This window comes from Saccopteryx leptura, chromosome 1 (assembly GCF_036850995.1).
Source record: "Saccopteryx leptura isolate mSacLep1 chromosome 1, mSacLep1_pri_phased_curated, whole genome shotgun sequence".
In the NCBI taxonomy this organism is placed as follows: domain Eukaryota; kingdom Metazoa; phylum Chordata; class Mammalia; order Chiroptera; family Emballonuridae; genus Saccopteryx; species Saccopteryx leptura.
Genome location: NC_089503.1, coordinates 170,620,010 through 170,639,092, shown reverse-complemented (window position 1 = coordinate 170,639,092; position 19,083 = coordinate 170,620,010). Strand labels below are relative to the sequence as shown.

Sequence of the window (19,083 nt, the reverse complement as noted above, 5' to 3'; positions counted from 1 at the left end):
ATAACAGTTGAAATGGTGCACACGGAGATGGTAGTGCTGCTGGATGCTGGTCCGCACTGTCCTATGCCCAGCTGGGCAATGCTTGCGCTGCCAGATGCAGAGCAGTCCTGGCTAGCGATTTGGGTCGTAAAGTCGAATGGTCGTAAGTTGCATAGTCATAAGTCGATCAATATTTGTAAATGAGTTTTAGCAATGGTGTATGATACCAGCACACACATGACCCTCAGGATTCCGGACTGCTTAGCTGAAGACAGTCAAAACTTTGTGACATTGGAATGAGGCTTCTAATGTTGGCTCTGGTGGAAGAGCACCTGCTAGGTGTCCATTGTAGTACCATCTGAAATAACAGTACATGTAGCTCTTCTGATGCAACATTAAAATTTTCAGAACGATAAAATTTTAATCAGCTATCTGACACTTCTCTATAAAACATCTCTCCTACATTTTTTGGCTACGTGCCCTTTGATTGCCTTTTCATATGACAACAAAGATTTTGCAATATCTTTTCCTTCCGTGGAGAGACTGGAAATACAATTTAGTCCTTCCTGTAGTTGATTACTTCTTTATATATATAATTGATGGTTTCAAAAAGCTTCTTTCACTCACACTACTTGTTATTGGCAACATTATGTAAACCTTTAGAATTGTCAAATTTTTTAAAATATCAAGCTTTATTTATAGATTAGCTGTGAAATTTGGGAGAATTTTTTTAGATGAGCACCTTGCTTCATCTTCCTTCATCTTGCTTCATGTATTTCATGCCTTATTTCTCTCCTGTGACCACACATACTGAGTGACCACACATATTCAGTATCAGGCCCTGAGAGGAGGGACTTCCGTCACTACGTGACCTCCTGCTCCACGTTTTCAGACATGGTACCCATGGTCGTTGGAGCAGTTCCTACGTGGGGATGATTAACAAAATTTAACTATTTGTGGCAGTGATTATGAGCCACCCAAATATAAACTATTAAGCATAAGCATCATCATGAAAGTATCAACAACTCAGCTGTCCCTTAGCCAAATTCTAAGAATGCCGCCACTCAACCAAGGAGAAGTGTGGAGGGAGAGTCAGGGTCGGTCATCATGAAACTATCTTGCTACATGAAGTGTCACCAAAATACATAGTCATGTGTACAGAGGACCTAGCGAGGGGCCCCAGTAGTGAGCAGACCTAAAGCTTAGACTGGTTTGGCTTTGTGGTCAATCCACCTTTGCCCACAGCACAGTTTTTAGAACCAGTTGTGGTCTCAGTTATTTCATGTGCTTTTTAGGAGATCTAAATTCTAGCTCCCAAAATGTATATACACTTGCATGCATCTTGCCTAACCCTTTGCTTCCCCAATCCTTGCCTGTCTCTGTGCCAGTCCTATATCCCCCATCCAAACATATCCTGTGGGTCAAGTCAAAGGTAAAGGCCTAAATATATTTACCATATTTCCCCAAGAAAAAGATGACCATTTGGGGTCTAAAAACTGGGTGCGTCTTATACAGTGGTTGTAGTTTTTTTTTGTTTGTTTGTTTTTTTGGTTTTTTTTGCATTTCCCACTTTTTAGTGCAGATAAGGAGTTGTATGAATTTCATGATGAATAAACTTAGGTTCAATAACTTTATGTAATACAATTCTTTTTTCAAATTTCAGGCCCCCAAATTAAGGTGTGTCTTATACATGGGAGCATCTTATATACAAGGAAATACTGTACTGTTTTAGGGTTTTGCCACTAGCTGTCCTGAGTGCCCCCTATGAATGATGAGATTATGGTCACCAATACCATAAATGACATTAGACAAATGGCTTTCAGGCAAGACTTGACCACCATTGCCTTCTACAGCATAGAAAGGTGGAGGGCTTTTTTCCCACTTAAATGTATGGAGAAGCAATTTTCTAACTGAAAGTGACTGACTATATCATTTATGTGAAAAGTGTCGGCCTGGGGAGGATTTTCCATTTACTAAGCCACTTACTGGAATTTGGTCCTCAGGGGAAACAACTCTCCTTCTGAAATGTTTGGAGTAATGTGTACCATTCCACCTGTCCCCAGCCTGGATCTGAGGGTGAAGGTTCGGCATGTCACTCGGAGTGTTGCTGGCCAGCCTCTTGCAATGTGTGGAGGTCTTCTTTGGAGGGGAGGCCTATCTGTTAGCTAAAGAAGCCCTTTAACAGAGACCCTGTCCTGTGCAGTTAGGAAAATCAGAGGGGGATTTATAAAGCTGTTCAAAAGAATGCCCCCTAGCCACTGGCTTCTGAGACCTATACACATGCTTGGAAGTTCAGCATCGTTCCCAGACTCCACGTGATCTTTCATGGGTTTGGCTTTGTGGAAGTGGCCATGGGATGTGGAGCTGTGGTTCCCACAGGCATGCTGCACTGGGGGACTGAGCGAGGAGCCTCCCTTCTCCCTCTTTGGGGAAGCCATTGCCACAATAAGGAATGATTGTTACCTACTCTGGTGCTTCATGCGAAGTTATTCTAGAGTATATTATTTAATAAAGAATATTCAGAAACAGGCAAATAAAAAAATGCCATCCACGTCACAGATGAGAAGGCTACATATATGTATTAATGGAATTGATTCACAGGTTTATGAACCCAAATTTCTCCTGGGACTCTCTGCACACCTGCATGCACGTAGACCCCTCTCAAATGGATGGGAATGCTGATTAGTCACCCCCTGGAGCGCAGAATCATGCAAATAATTCTCATGAGCTCAATAAGGGATTCTTTTCTGTAGCAGAGAGTCTAGAAAAACATTGAGAGGGGGCTGCCCAGCGACTGTCAGCTATGCTGGTCGGTCCAGCTTTTGCTGAACAGACAAACATTTTTAGAGACACCTGGGCCATCCTCGCTCCACAAAGAAACTTTGTAAATGTTCCCTCTAGTCAGCACTTTCCCATTATAGGGATGGTTAAAATTATCAGGTGTCCTCCCAAAACAGATGTTTGTTGCTGCCAAAACCTTGTATAAAAAGCACCCATCTCGAAGATGTTTAGAGAATCTAATACTTGCGACAGAGACCGATGTACCCCGGTTTGTAAAGATTTTGCCCAGTAACACGTTTATGTTTAGGGAGCAATTTTGCATGGAGTTGGTGCCAGCCAATGTGAGCAGATTGCTCTCTAAGTGTAATGTAGTTTTAGCTTGGGGATTAGGAGGGTTTCGAGTGAGTGTAAGAATTTATTTAGAGCTCTCCATTCTTCCGGGTGCACACACACACACACACACATTATATATATATACATACACAGAGAAGATTATATGCCTGGCAGAGGCTCAGAGAAACCTGGACTTAGCCCTTGTTTCTTTTGTTTCAGAAAACAAAGCCGGAGAGTTGCTGGGATCCTACACGTGGGAAGCTCTAACTGTAGTCATACCCTTCGGTTATTTATAGCATATACCTGCCTCCACCTACCCCCCTTCTGATCCCTCAGCCCCTCCCTCCAGCACCATGGCCCTATATTTAGATCTGAAGCATCATCTTCGGATGCGGTGTGAACCACAGCAAGGCTGTACCCCTGAGAAATGTGGCAGGATATGGAGTTATTTTGCCCTAATGGAGGAGATAGCCATTTACCTCCTAGGGGATACGGCTTTGTTCTCTGGAATAAACCCAATTAGCAGGCAGGATCTCTTGGATGTCATTTTATAGAAGGATGCATATTTGGAATCCTATGTTTATTTCAAAATGTACTGCTCTACCAACTTTTTGGGATGGAGTCTTAAAATATGTATATATGTACACACACGCATGCACACACCCACAGATAATCCCTAGAGAGCAATTTTTTTATTCATATTTGGGTAAAATGAAAATTCTAGGTAACCAACAACAAATTTTTTTCACCTAGAAAGATCTATGGCATCTGACTTTTGAAAGAAAAAATAAATATTTGAAGCCATATCAAGAAATTACCCAAAAGAAAATATAAGCAGTGCCAGCATCTGCTACTGTTTTAACAATAGCTAATGATGTGCTGAACATGAGTCTAGTATTATCTCATTTCATCCCCATGTTCCCGAGTAGGTGTGCAGGAGCGTTCCTATTCTACAGATGGGGAAGCTGAGACTTCGATCATTGGCTCATTCAGGGTCTCTGAGCTAGACAGGTTTCCAACTGAGGTGGTCTGAGTCCTGGGCCATATCTTTTAACTATTCTCACAGTCTCCCTTAGGGACAGTTCTCTGATGGTTCATGTTGTCTTGTGTGCGTGAAGATAAGAACTGGTGACGACTGATTGTGACCTACGCTCTTGCAGGTGACTGAAAAGACCAGAACATGTGATACTGCCCTTTACATGGGCGAAGTCCTTATTGTTCGTTAACTCTAGGTCTTGGCTCACAAATATCAGAAAGAGCCTCTTTGTCTGTTGCTGATTGTGGAGCGGAATTCTCCACAGCAGTTTTTTTGCTCCTGTAAGCCAGTCGTGTGGCTGAAAAGAGTAAGTTTGGAAGCCATAGGCTGGGTATAAGAAAGGTGTTCTGCTAGCTACTTTTCCGTTTCATTAGGATAATTTCTTTCTTTCCCTCTTCTCCTAAAGGTACTTTCTAAAACCACAAGCTCTGCAGAAATTGCCCTTGTCACCCTCTGATGGCATCTCCGTCTGTGAGCAGTGCTCAGATGAGCAGACAACTCTCACTTGGGCAGGAATGAGGAAGGCCCATCCCAGGGGCTTTGTTTATGGGGGGGAAGCAAACAGAGGGAGATAAGTTGTCAGGTCTGCTTTCGCCTTGTTTTTTTTCAGATCTAGAAGTATTTCTTTTCTCTTAGAAAATACCCAACTTTTTTTTTTTTTAATTTTTATTTATTTATTTTTTTTACAGAGACAGAGAGTGAGTCAGAGAGGGATAGACAGGGACAGACAGACAGGAACGGAGAGAGATGAGAAGCATCAATAATTAGTTTTTCATTGCGCGTTGCAACACCTTAGTTGTTCACTGATTGCTTTCTCATATGTGCCTTGACCGCAGGCCTTCAGCAGACCGAGAAACCCCTTGCTGGAGCCAGTGACCTTGGGTTCAAGCTGGTGGGTTTTTACTCAAACCAGATGAGCCCGTGCTCAAGCTGGCGACCTCGGGGTCTCGAACCTGGGTCCTTTGCATCCCAGTCTGACGCTCTATCCACCGCGCCACCACCTGGTCAGGTGAAAATACCCAACTTTCACCTGCATGTTTTCTACCTAGCGAAAAGCAGTGCTGTGCTGGTTGCATTCGAGAACTTCCATTTCATCATTCTCTTCTTCTCCAAGTGGCATTGGCTGCCGCTAAGGCATCGCAGACTCGACATCAAAGTTTCACATTTAGAAAGCACCCTTTTTAAAGGAGGGTGACAAAACTCCTGGCACTGTAGGGAAAGGCTTTCTCTGAAGGAAGGAGGAGAAAAAGATGGGAATAATGACTTCATCAGGCTGAAAATGCACGAGGCAGCGAAGCGCTCAGCCCTCAACACACGGCAAATGGAAAGAGAGCACCCATTACTGTCAAGACGCGCAGACACCGCCCGACTAATCGCTTGGTCATGCTTGGGAGACACGGAGTCATCACGGGTCCTGACATGGTGAGAGCAGGGTGCCAGGGCTTTGTTGTCAGAAGAAATAGTTGATCTAACATCCATAACCAGCAGCACTCCCTTCCCCAACCCTCATCCTCAGATGACAAACCTTGGGTGGAAAAATGTGTGTGTGTGTGTGTGTGTGTGTGTGTGTGTGTGTGTGTGTTTAACTCTTTAGATGCAACCCAGTTGGAAATCATCTGAGAGGCAAAAATACATTGCTGATTACCTGAACCAAGAGACCCACTTTTATTTATTTCCATAATTTGTTCTTTTTTATATGTGTTGATGGGCTGTCTTAAATATCAAAGAATAAAAGCTAACATTCCTGCAAGAGTTGCTCTGCTCCAAGTGACGCTTTGACTTGTCTATGTGTGTTACCTCATTGGCACCTCACGACAGTCCCCAGAAATAGAATACCATCGTTTGTCTCTCCATTTTATAGATGATGAGTGACCCGCCCGAGGTCATGTGGCCAATGACCAGGAGAAGCAGACCTGAGGTGGTCTGACGCCGAAACTTGTCTTATTCACCACTGTGACTTGTATGAGATTATGTCCTTTGAGAAATCCATTGAAACCCAAGGAAAAATTATTATAGTTGACAAGACAAAATAGTGTTTCTTTCTTTCAAAATTTATTGTCTTGAGTATTTTGCTTATGGTAGAGGGGAAAGACAGACAAGCGCATGACTCCAACTCAGTGTCATTCCTGCTGCATTGGAAATATGCTCAGGGCCCACAGGTGTGTGGAGGGAAAGGCATTCCTCTCTCTGGTGCCTGCATTCATGTGCACTGCTGTGTACCAGTGACTAGAGTGTGTCTGGTTATTTTTAGTAAGTACTTAATAAATAATATAACCAGGAAAGGATGTGAAGGGATTGCATATCAGAACTGAGACTTTATGGACACGTAGTGGTTTCCCTGAGGAGAAAGTGGTAAAGCCCATTCCAAAGTGAGAGAAGAGAATGTAAAGAAACAATAGGAAACCACTTGCCATGTTTTGGCAACTACACGGGTCCTATGTGGCCAGAGCATGAAATGGAAGATGACATGGAAACAAGAGCAGGAGCTGAGAACTGTCAGTGACCAGGCAGATTTATCCTGGACTCCGTGTCCTGTGCAGTGCCATGTGGGTCTGTCTGGAGGAGTGACGGTATCAATGAAGTAACGTGAGACTGTGGGGTTTGGTCCGGTTGAAGTTAGGGAAGCAACACTGTGGGCAATGAACTGAAGGGATGCAGGGAGTGATGAAGACTAGAGTCTGTTGCGGTGGTCCCAGATGAGACTGTGTGGGGGTGCACTGGTATAGGGCCTATAGAGTTGGAGAGGTGGGATTGACTTAAGAAATATTTCTGGGCCCTGGCTGGTTGGCTCTGTGGTAGAACGTTGGCCCAGTATGTGGATATCCTAAGTTTGATTTCTGGTCAGGGCACACAGGGGAAGCAACCTTCTGCTTCTCCACCCCTCCCCCTTCTCTCTCTCTCTCTCTCTTTCTCTCTCTCTCTCTTTTCCTTCCATAGCCATGGCTTGATTGGTTCAAACAAGTTGGTGCCCGGTGCTGAGCATGGCTCCATGGCCTCATCTCAGGAGCTAAAATAACTTGGTTGGCGAGCAGGGTCCCAGATAGGCACAATACTGCCTGGTAGGGGGCTTGCCACATAGATCCCGGTCGGCACACATGCTGCAGTCTATCTCTCTGTCTCCCCACCTCTCACTTAATAATTAAAAAAGAGAAGCAAAGAAAAATATTTGTGAATGCTGTTAAAATCAATAGTAGAAACTCACTGAATGAATATGCATAGTGTCTCACTGGTTAGTGTTTTTTTCTCCTACTATTATTAGGTTGCACTAGAACTTGACTCCTAAGGGCTTAACAGAAGGTCCACTGCCCTAGCAGGAGGCAGAGGAAATGTGCTAATCTAGAGGAGGGCAAAAAAGTTTCTCCTAAAAAATGTAAGTCTGTGATGAAGCAAATATATATAATTTCTTGCTCTGGTACTATTTCCAGAATGTCTCCAAACAATGCAAGAAGCAGACATACAAAGAAAAGAGATGACATCCCATTGCCTTTAACCCTTTTAGGACTATAAATGTAAGAAGTCCTGAGCATCGTGGAAGAAAGAAAATGGTTTCGTTGTGCTCTAGATGCTCCAGTCCCTAGAGTGTCCACCGTATTCATCTAATAAGGATTTGTGGGGCAGAGGGGGAGAAGAGCTCTAGGGTCCCTCAGTGCACTCGACTTAAGGCAGGGCACAGAATGAAATGTGCCTAAACACACTCTCCTATTATGAAAGTCACAAGAGGGATCGTAATAAGGAGGAGAGACCGATTCATTTGAGTACAGTCTACCATTCAAGCACAAAACAAAACACCGAGCTCATTACTGAAGAGTAATAAGCAGGAGTCTATGTGACAGTGAGGGTCCCACAAATAAAAATTGCTACCAATGTGGCCAATTGCCTGTCTTTGTGAAATGGGGAGACAAATGGCTAACTTTGTTCAATGAACCCGTAATTATGGGGTGTTTAATGTCAGAGGCTCTTTTGCTTTAAAAAAGATATTGCTATGTAAATGTCAGACTGATGGAGACACTGGGTTATAAAGGTTATACCTCCTAAAGGTAAACTTAATAAACCAGCCAATGGCATTGTCATGGTTAAGAGACTCACTCAGTAGTTTATACATTTGCAACCTCATGGAGTAGCTAGCATCTTAATCCTTTCCAACTTCTCTTTACTTTAAGCTGGGAGGGGTGAAGTGAATGGGGAAGGAAGGCATATGTGTATTGTAGACACACATACAAACACACATTTTGGGGAGCATTTTCTCCTTTGACCTACTGGGTTATACTTATGTAGTGTAAACTAAGTGTTACCATAGAGTTATTTAAGTGATTTATATTTTACATATTTATACATTTTCAATATCTAACAATTTCTTCATACTTTTCATATTACTATTGCCAATTTGGTTGGATACACTTTTCCAAGTTGAATTGGATGTTTCTATTGGTTGGTGTTACAGAGGTTATGCACCATACTTCAAAGTATGATTTCAGCCCTGGAAGACTTGCAGAGCAATGAGCTTCCAGAAAGTCTACTGTGGAAAGCAAGCCTTTTTTTGCAATCTTTGTCATAGGGGAAGAGATTTGGGGAGTGAGGTTAAGGGGATTTTGTTTCAAGCATCTGTTCCTTGAAATGCAATATGTGAAGAGTCCTACAGGGAACCAGCATGTAGTAGGTGCTCAATGAATGTAGCTCTTTTCCACTGGTGTGTGAGACATCCTAATTATTCAGCACTTGCCTGTATTTTTTGTTTCATCTCTTTGATTAAGGATGACTCTTTGCAATCAAACAGATTAGATCTCAGACCTCTGTGTCTAGCGTTTCTTCTCAAGGCTTGAACGCAGAGCAGCAGTATACGTAAAAACTTGAGCATGGAGAGAATGTTTTGGGCATTCTATGAACACCTTTACTATGAGCACTGTGTATTTTCTAGGTGTTTGAGACTCATTTATTTCTCTAGGTAAATCTCAGAGCCAGAATAAAGGGAAGACCCTACAAGATCATCCCCCACCAATTGGCAGGACAACTACATCATGATACAACAGTTTATGACTCCCCTCACCTGAGCTCAGTCTTTGTTCTTGGCTTACTCTGCTTTCTTGTTTGCTTTCTTTTGGACAGTGGCTTTAACAAAAATTAAAAAGAAGCTGCTTCATTCTGTCTTTTCCTTTCTATATCTGTCCTTGATCTGACCAGTTTGTTGTATTAAAAAAGGGGTCTAAGAGTAGGGATTTTAAGAAGAGTGCAAAACGGAGCCATGGAAGCTCCTTGGTTGATAAAGGCAATCTGATCTAATTTCTGAGTCCTCAATTGATGTTTGTTTTTATTAAAAATGTCTGTAAGGGTAACTGTTCTGAGTATATTATCCAAGATAATAACATCAACTAGCTTTGCTACAGAGTCAAAGGGAGTAACAAAAATATATGTCCGCTGATTAAGAACGACACAAAACAAATTTATTAACTAAAACAGATAGCCTTGGTGGTTTAAGCCTACATCAAATGATGTTCACATCTTGTCCGCAGTTCTTATTTTTGGACGGGGGGGGGAGCAGAATTTATAAATTACTTTTTAAAGTATGTTTGTAGCCTGCTGAGCACATTCTGAATTTAAAAAATGAAGGGTAACCCAGAAACTGCCCTCCCCAACCTCTGAGGGGAGAGAAGAGAGAATGGGAGGTGGGGGGTGGGGAGGGGCAGAACCCTGTGTACTTCTTCCAAGGAAAGTAATTGAAAATGCTAATTCTGTGCCCACAGACTACAACTTTGAAGGACAGGTCCTTGTCATTGGACTCCTCTAGAAACAGCAGAGCAGAAATAAAAATAGATCATTGACCAAAAATATCCCTTTCCAACTGAGAAGTTTTAAAGTGTTGCGGCCTGTTTGTTTTGTCTTTTTTCTACTTAAAAAATTATAAACCAGCCTTTTTATTCTTTACCTTGAAAGCATCAGAGACGAAGGGATATGGGATAGAGCAACACAAATAGTGTGTGTTTCAGTGTAAGAAATGTGGAGACATTTTTATTGCTATTTTTTACCCCCTTTGGAAAATGAATCAGCTGCAGGGGTCAAGCTCAGGTTATTGTCAAATCAGGAATTTCAGAGGCTCAAGTCAATTAGTGGTTTTTGGAAAGATGAACATTGTTAGATGTTACCTACTTTTTTCTTGACATAAACAGAATTTAATGATAATGGTTGCAATTATGATATTAGTCCCTTTCTTCTTTAATAGTCATCTTGGAGTCCCATCAGGATTTTAGAGTGATTTGTGGTATTTCTAGCCAGTGAGGCGGGGACAGTTATAGCAACAGAGTTTTGGAATGTGCCCTGATCATATAGTACATTAAAAACTAGACATATGCTTACTGGTTTGTGGAGATCAAAAATGTTGTTAGAATAAAGGGCTAGCCCTGGCCGGTTGGCTCAGCGGTAGAGCGTCGGCCTGGCGTGCGGAGGACCCAGGTTCGATTCCTGGCCAGGGCACATAGGAGAAGCGCCCATTTGCTTCTCCACCCCGCCCCCCTCCTTCCTCTCTGTCTCTCTCTTCCCCTCCCGCAGCCAAGGCTCCATTGGAGCAAAGATGGCCCGGGCACTGGGGATGGCTGCTTGGCCTCTGCCCCAGGCACTAGAGTGGCTCTGGTCGCGGCAGAGCAACACCCCGGAGGGGCAGAGCATCGCCCCCTGGTGGGCAGAGCGTCGCCCCTGGTGGGCGTGCCGGGTGGGTCCCGGTCGGGCGCATGCGGGAATCTGTCTGTCTCTCCTCGTTTCCAGCTTCGGAAAAATACAAAACAAACAAACAAACAAACAAAAATAAAGGGCTAGATTTGGAATCAATCCCTCCCTCCCTCCCTTCCTTCCTTCCTTCCTTCCCCCCTCCCTCCCTCTCCCCCTCCCTCCCTCCCTCTTTCCCTCCCTCCCTTCCTTCCTTCCTTTTCTTCCTCCTTTTATTCTTTAACATACACGTACTGATCTAGCACTGTTCTGAGCACACATCAGTGAACCTGTGAGCCTCTGCCCATATAAAGCTTACATTCTAGTAAAAAAGTGACAGATAAAAAGGGATAATAAACAGTACCGAGTGAGGGAAGGAGGATTAGTCATTTTAAATAGGGTGGGGTCAGGGAATACTCGACTGAAATGACATTTGCCAAAGACCAGAAGTTGAGGGAGGATTGTGTGGATGGCTGGGGGTGGGGTGGGAAGATTCCAGGTCAGAGGACCAGCAGACTCCAAGGAAGGGAGGTGTCAGGTGTACCGAGGAAACTGAAGTCCGTGACAGACCCTGGAGTGAAAACCCACTATGGAGAGAACAGTGGGAGGCCCTGGCAGGGGACAAATGGGGACAGGGCTACATGTGTAAGGTCATTTAGGTCACTGTCATGGCTATGACTTGTCCTCTGAAGGAGAGGAAGTCATTCATAAGGTTTTGGGGAGAGGAGTGACACTGTCTAACTTACATTTGTGCAGGATGTTCCAGCAGCTGTTTAGAGAATAGACTGAGAGGAGAGGCAAGGGCGGAAGCAGAGGAACCCAGTAGAAGGCAACGGCCATAATCCAGGAGGAGGTGACAGCGGCGTGGACCCTGGAGGTACACATGGGGGTGGGGAGGTGTAGATGGGGTCTCTTTGATGGCAGTGCCAACGGGATTTGGTGGCTATCTGGATGGGGCAGAAGAGAGGAGGAAGAAAACATTTGAACTGCTGCCTCTCATTCCCCCACGAGAACCTTAGTTCCTTACTCAGATGTCAACTCTAGCAATGGTACTGTCCTTTAATCACTGAAAAGCCCTCATTTACATCATTTTAGATGAACTTATGTGGTCAGTATTCACTCATCTTTCAGACTCTGATCAAGTTTAGATAGTCAGTCAATGGCAGACCAGACACAAAACCCAGATTTCCTGCAGAATTGGTATCGTAATGATAATCTTTCTTATTTAGTGCTGGGACCATGACTTCTGCAGTTTCAGCTTTTCTGTTGTCTAAAAAAAAAGTCCTCTGAGAAGCTGAATCAAAGCAAGGTGCCTCAGATACTATTGTTAGGAGTTACGATAGTGTGTGACCGTGTATTATCTTGTGCATTATCTTATGCATATGAAGATAGAGGTGGTGACCTGTGATGTAGTACATTTAACCATGAACTCAGTGTCCCTTTTTCCCGGTGACTAGCAATGCATTTACCCAGTTTGGGTCGCCACACCCTTATCTGGTGACTGTAATTTCTTAGCAGTTATGTGTGGCTTAGGGAATGCCTTTGGAATCACTGAAACAGAGCAAACCTAATTAGCCCAACCAACAATTTAAAATATGCCTTTGGCCCTGGATAGTTGAGATGCCAACCAGCTGGCTGACCTATATAGTTGACGTCTTTTTACGGATGCAGGTAACATCTGGTGTTGTTTTAGCATATTGAGTGCTTTGGCGGTTGAAAAAGCCAACGGGCTGCCCCTGGTTTTTAGTATGATAGATGGATTTACAATGAAGAGCAACTTCAACTATCAATTAATGGAAAATAATATAAATAGAAGGGGGAGAGCCCTACCAGTTGAGTCCATCAGAGGTAATAATATCTAAACATCTTAACCTCAAAATCATTAGTCTTGAATATTTCAATCAATATGGATTCTCTCAAAAATCAATTTGCTGCTACAAATATGATTGTTTAATAATTCAGAAGTTACGGGCCTTCAGGCTAGAGAGGGTGAGCATAGCTGAGGGAAAGAGGTATTCTTCACCTAGAAAAGATTTCAATTAAAAGATGAGACTGTCTATAAAATACAGTTTAGTGGTAGACGTGACCATCTTCTGAGTGCCTGTGTTTTGTACTGTGCGTCCTACGGGGAAAATGGCAATTTAGTTCCTTTCCATTGTTTACTTTCAGATCAGAGCTGTTTAGCTATTTCCCTAGTATCATACATATTTTATTAAAATCAACCACAGCAGATTTCGGTTTTACTTACTAGATTAAAAACAATAATTTTAAACAGCTCATGACTGGTGCCAAGTCACACGGGCATTCCTCTCTGAATTCTTGGAGAAAAAGGACATATGTCTCTCATACGGCATTTTGGTAACGGTTTTGTGCTTTCTTGGTTTTATATCAGAGGACACGATATTGTTTTGTAAATTTTACCTTCAGAGTGGCCCTTGCCCAATGCCATCACGTTGGGTCCCTTCAATCCCCAGGACTTGTAAATACTTTCTCACATGTCGCTTTCATGCTAAATCGGGTTCACAGAAAGGATGTTTGTGAGTCTGGCTTCAGGAGAGCTCACCGCTATCCAGTTACATGACGTGGATGTATCAGTTACTAATGAGATCACAGGTCTCACTGTGGTTCCCTGCACCTGCTAGTCCCTTCCAGAGTCGAGACCAAGAACCTTTTAAGCTGCTAAAATGCGAGACTGGTCGGCATTTTATTTTCTTTTGTTCATTCTCTAACAACCGTTCTTACAGCCACAGACTAAAATGTTCTACATTATTTTATAATAGATTAGAAAACTATGGGAACAGGGTGGCCAGGGTCACTGCTGTACACTCAGGAGAAGATCTTGTCACCTGAATGACTTGGGCCTGCCCCCATCCTGAGCCACACCCCCATGTAGGGCTGGGTGACCTTTCTGTCCATTTGCATAATCTTCCTTCCTTGGAGTTATTCTCCATGCCTGGGTCAAGAAATGGGGCTCATTAATAAACATTTATTGAGCACCAACAGGGTATTATGTTCCAAATATATTCCCTTCCCAGTAGGCTTGGAATCCACAATTTTGGCTTCCAGCAGTCACCTCTGCCCTGATTCTGAGAAGAGTAAGTTGTCTGAACAATTGAAAGGACATTCAAATATTTGTGAACTTCAAAGGGAGACAGTCCTTCATCGAAAAATGTCCTTTTCGCTGGTCAGAATGTGCAACTGTTCTCTTTGTCGAGTGAAGTCTACTGGACTCTTTTTGGGATGCAGATAAGCCATGATAAGGTTAAAAAGATTAAAACTCATAGATAATAATTAGGCTATCAAGTTAAAAGCATCTGTTCAGTTAGGTGTGAGCAATGGAGAGAGAGAAGGGGAAAAAAAGAATCTCATAAAACTTGAAGAACATTGTCAAGGTCACTGGCATATAATTTTTAAAGTCGTTTGGGCTAGGTGCCGTTGTACTAAAAATTTGATCAGTAGGCAAAGTTGAAGAAGACACCGTGTTGCTAGGCTGTGTGGAGTTTTTTACTGAGGCATGATAAATAATTGAAAGCGCCTTTAGCAAATTCCTGTGTTAATGGGAAAATACTTTGTCATGCAGTTTTTCAATTAGTATTCACTAATTCAAATTGGTTTGTCATTTAGTGCACTGCACATTAGATTTGGGATGCAATTTCTCCTCTTTATTTCTTTCTGTGGATTTTCCAGTCGATAGTAAAACTTTCGGTGGCATCAGTAGTGTTTCGATGAGGGGTTCTGGGCATTCTTCTGCCTGATGTGGCACCTGAAGGGTTGAATTGATGACATCAGTGACTCGGGAACCTGATTTGGGGGTAGAGAGGAAGGCGATGGGACTGTAGCTGCTCAAATGAGAATATGGGGTAGGGAAAGGAATCCATTTTACACTGAAATAAAGAACATGGTGATTCTTTTATGTGCCTGTCCCATCCCCTCAGACTCAAAGGAACCCCACACGTATCAGTTTTAAAAGGCATTCTACTGGTCAGATTTAACATCCTTGTTTGAAAATTTTTATAGATGGGCTGGTGGTCCAACGTGTGCTTCCTGAACTGTCAGTCATTGAGCATTGCTTAAGCACTGAAGGAGAACTTATCATTGAATTAGTCCAGGAGCTGTAGTTAATAGAAATATCAAAGAGATCCTCATTTATTTATTTATTTGTTTATTTTTAATTTAGGGGGGGGAAGCTAGCTAGCCGAAAAATGAAGTTTCTTGTTCTCCGTAAGGGACGTCCACATTCATTCGTTCACTCTAAGGAGAATCATCACAGCTGCATTACCGTTCTCAGAAAACCTTACGTTTGCTTGGTTGATTGCATGCTTTGCCTGACAGACTGTACGTTCTATGAGGAAAAGAACTTGATGTCTCTGCCTCATCCCCAGACCTCACTGGTGCATTGTAGAAATTCCTATGTATTTGCATGGAAAAACAAAATCAAGGAAGGGGCCTCGGCAAGATGCTGGAATGAAAAGATGAGGATACATGAGCGAGAATGTTGAGGCCAGTGAGGAAAAGGGCGCATAAGAGAACCTGCAAGTAAGCCCTAGGTCTATCACAGGTGAGCCTGCTCCCAACAAAGGCACTCCTTTCCAGGTAGGAGAGGCATGCTCTGTGACCTGGTCCCCCTGGCTCCTATCTACAAGGTGCCCACTCTGAGCTGGAGGTGAAGCCCCGGACTTGGGGAACAGTGAAGGTTGAGTGAGTGGACTTGGATGAGTCCTCCCTATTCACCGGGTCAGAATTAGAATCTGTGCACAGCCTGGACCACTCTTTGCTGCATTATTAGAAGCTGCACTAATGGAAGCAATTAATCCTCTGTTGAGACTGTGTACTCCAGCCTAACTTTTCTCTCAAGATAGGATTTCTATGAAAATGTGCAGGTCACTGATGAAAGGGAAATGCAGGGATGTTCCTAACAGGTACGGGGCTGGAACAAGAGTGCAAATGGAGGTCCATGTACTGCGGTGGCTGAAAGCTACAAATCAAGCTGACACACTGTGAAAGAAAACATTATTCTATCATTCTGCCTTGTCAGGTATACCTTCATGATCCTCTCAACCCTCTGAGTAGTATGAACGTTCATGTACGTCCTCATGCCTCTTGACCATCCAGAGTATGATTGTATAGCAATTTTTATTTTAAAAATATGTAAGGCAACATTAAAAGAAAAAGGCAAATGTATGTTTTTTCTGTTTCCATAAATTGATTATCCAACAAACATGATTTTAAGTTAATAAAACTGGAACTGGAACTAATTTTATTTTAAAAAAAACAACACTCAGTGAGCATGAAAAAAACTCACTACTCAAAGAGTTAACTGAACATATGGTCCACAAGCTCATGATATTAGAATCACCTCAGAGCTCATTAGAAATGCAGACCTTGCCTGACCAGGTGGTGGCACAGTGGATAGAGCGTTGGACTGGGACACGTAGGACTCAAACCCGAGGTCGCTGGCTTGAGTGCAGGCTCATCTGGTCTGAACAAGGCTCACCAGCTTGAGCCCAAGGTCACTGGCTTGAGCAAGGGGTCACTTGGTCTGCTGTAGCCCCCCGGTCAAGGAACATATGAGAAAGCAATCAATGAATAACTAAAGTGCCGCAACAAAGAATTGATGCTTCTCATCTCTCTCCCTTCCTGCCTGTCTGTCCCTATCTGTCCCTCTCTCTGTCTCTCTCTGTCTCTGTTACAAAAAAAAGAGAAAGAAATGCAGACCTTCAGGCCCTTTCTCAGATTTATTGAGTCAGAATCTGCATTTTAACAAGACTTCCAGGTACTCCATTAGCACATTAGCCTTTGTGAAGCATGATGGAGAGTGACCTAGAAGGCCAAGTTCTCATGGTGACTCCCCTGATGTCCCGGAGTACAGAACATGGCGAGATGACAAGAACTGTCTCTCAGCCTGCAACCCCTGTCCTGACCCCCTTCCCTTCCCATTTCTGGCTCCTTCCAGCATCTCAAAGCATCGTGTGCTCACACACGTGGGCACCCCCATTCTGAACATTTAAATCCTTTTGAAACAGTGGCTTTGTGGATTCCACTCGGGCCCAGGAGTCGAACAATGACTGGCAGGACAGCCATTGGGAGGCTGAAGCCAGGCCTCAAGCTTAGGACCATTAAAGTTGGGAATTCCCAGGACTTCACAGGGTAGAGAAGAGGGCATGGCCTCTTGGTGGGCTCATTTCTTTGATCCTTTAGACTTGTTCCACTGTGGAGAAGGGCACAGCCAAAGAAGAGCCAGTTGAAGTATAGGGCTCAGGTGCGATTCTCTCTCGCTGTGGTCTAAGGGTAACCCTGGGTAAACGTATCTCTTTCTCTGGGTGCAAGATTATTGTGACAACGGCATTCAAGCTAGAGCATCTTCAGCAAAATCAGGTAATGACTAGGTGGAAACTTGCCCTAGGAAACCCATCCACATACTACTGAAAACAACGAGAGCAGTTGAAAGGCACACAAGATCCTACAGCACATTAAGGATTGACAACCCTAAATGAGGTCTGATTTCCCTGCCGTGTGGCATGGTTTGCAGGAAAGATGTGTTGTGAAAGATGGAGCCCAGACACAGTGAATCTGAGAAGTGTGTGTGTGTGTGTGTGTGTGTGTGTGTGTGAGAGAGCATGTGTGCAAATTTTCAGTTGCCTTGTATTTGATATCACCATAATATACACTGCTCACACAAATTAGGGGATCAGGGAATGTGCAGATATGCCAGTACTTTCAGCCTTTTGCATAGTACATTTTCACCAATAAAATCCAAGTTGGTTTTGCATCTCATTTGCATAATTGAACAACTTTCTTTGACTCTTTGTTTGCTTTTCTGATGTTCTTGTTTAATAATAAAAAAAATCAAATTCTTCTTTTTTGTATTGCTTCATATTTATTTGGAAATATCCCCTTATGTTTGTGAGCAGCATACTTGATTTGCATTTCCCTAGTGAGTCAAAAACTGGCTCCCTGAAAGATATTTTGTACCCTCTTTTAAAATCTGACTCTCCATCAAATGGAATTCCTTTCTCTAAAAAAAAAAACAAAAAACAAAAATGTAATGAAATGTGATTAGTGCAAATGTCTGTGAAATTTATTGTACTATTAAAATCCTATTGGGTCTTTGTTTATGAAATGTATTTTTCTGTATTTGAGGTTTAAGGAGGCTTGATAATGAGGCTATGAAGATTCATGGCCTCTTTTCTATGGCTTAATTTAGGCTTTAGATCAAATATGTAAAATAACATTATATCTTTCCACCACCTCTGTGGGGCATACATTTTATTATTATTTCCCTGCCAGAGTATTTTTTCTTCTCTCTCTCTCTCTTTTTATTATAAATACCATACTACTAATAGTAGGGGCATCTTTAATAGCAAGCCATCATCTAGAGCAGAAAGAAAGAGAGTGGCTGGTGGTTCCCTTCTTGGTCTAGCCTAGGGTTAGGGACACATACTGACTCACATCCAGGGTCAGCTGCTACCGCGCACTCACTCCACTTGAGCAAATGCATATTTCTTTGTGGACTATGTGCGTCTACCTACCCATGGGTCATTACTCAGTTCCTGTAGGGGGCAAATGACTGGCTAGCAGAGCTCTCCACGGGGTGTAGAAATTGAGATGGTCAGGGGCCTTGGTTCACTTTGGGAGGAGAGAGGATGGCTGGTGGAGCCTCCCTGTGACTTGAGGACACACCCAGTGATTTTCGTTTTTCCCTTTGTTTCATCGTAGAACAGTGAAGGCTTTTCTACAAGCAGTTCTTAGGTTCTGTGCTTAGTTTTCCCTTGATCTTCTTTGCACCAGGGACATCACATTGCTCTGAGGATAAAGACCAATATCCTAAATATGGTCTACAAGCCCCTGTCTGGTAGACCATCAGCCATCTCTCTCACTTAGCCCATGCTCTCCACCCTGTGCACCTGCCCAGATGTCCTTTTCTAGATCCCTGGACTCACCAAGCCCCCTCTGCCACAGGACCTTTGCACCTGCTGGTCTCTCTGCTACAAAATCTCCAAGTCTTATCTTTGCCTAGTTAATACCTACTGTGAAGAGTCAGATCACCCTTACTTAGCTCCTCTGATTTGGTCAAATCCCTTTATTATACACTTTCCAGGCATTTATTTTTAATAACATGGCTTTGTGTAATGTCTGCCTCATCCACTGGGCTGAAATGCCTTGAGGGCAGAGACCACATCAGCTTGAGCTTCTCCTGAGTCTTTCCAGCACTTGCTATAGAGCCATGCATTGAGTCGGTCCTCAATGTCCCTTGTCGGAAG

The 19,083-nt window shown here is 43.2% G+C and overlaps 1 protein-coding gene across 22 annotated transcripts in view; it reads left to right on the top strand.

The window, feature by feature from the left end:
- Positions 1–19,083, top strand: part of ESRRG (estrogen related receptor gamma) — a 548,848-nt gene that overhangs the window by 123,918 nt on the left and 405,847 nt on the right. For 9 of the 22 annotated variants that reach the window (XM_066379967.1, XM_066379960.1, XM_066379971.1 and 6 more), the window contains 2 exons: positions 11,579–11,699; positions 15,155–15,358. The exons of 8 other annotated variants lie outside the window; for them this stretch is intronic. In XM_066379967.1, coding sequence (XP_066236064.1) covers positions 15,315–15,358 — 44 coding nt within the window. In that variant the 5' untranslated portion in view covers positions 11,579–11,699; positions 15,155–15,314. Of the gene's footprint in view, positions 1–11,578; positions 11,700–15,154; positions 15,359–19,083 lie in introns of those variants that run through there. 5 more of the 22 variants (XM_066380041.1, XM_066380076.1, XM_066380050.1 and 2 more) reach the window with 2 other exon arrangements.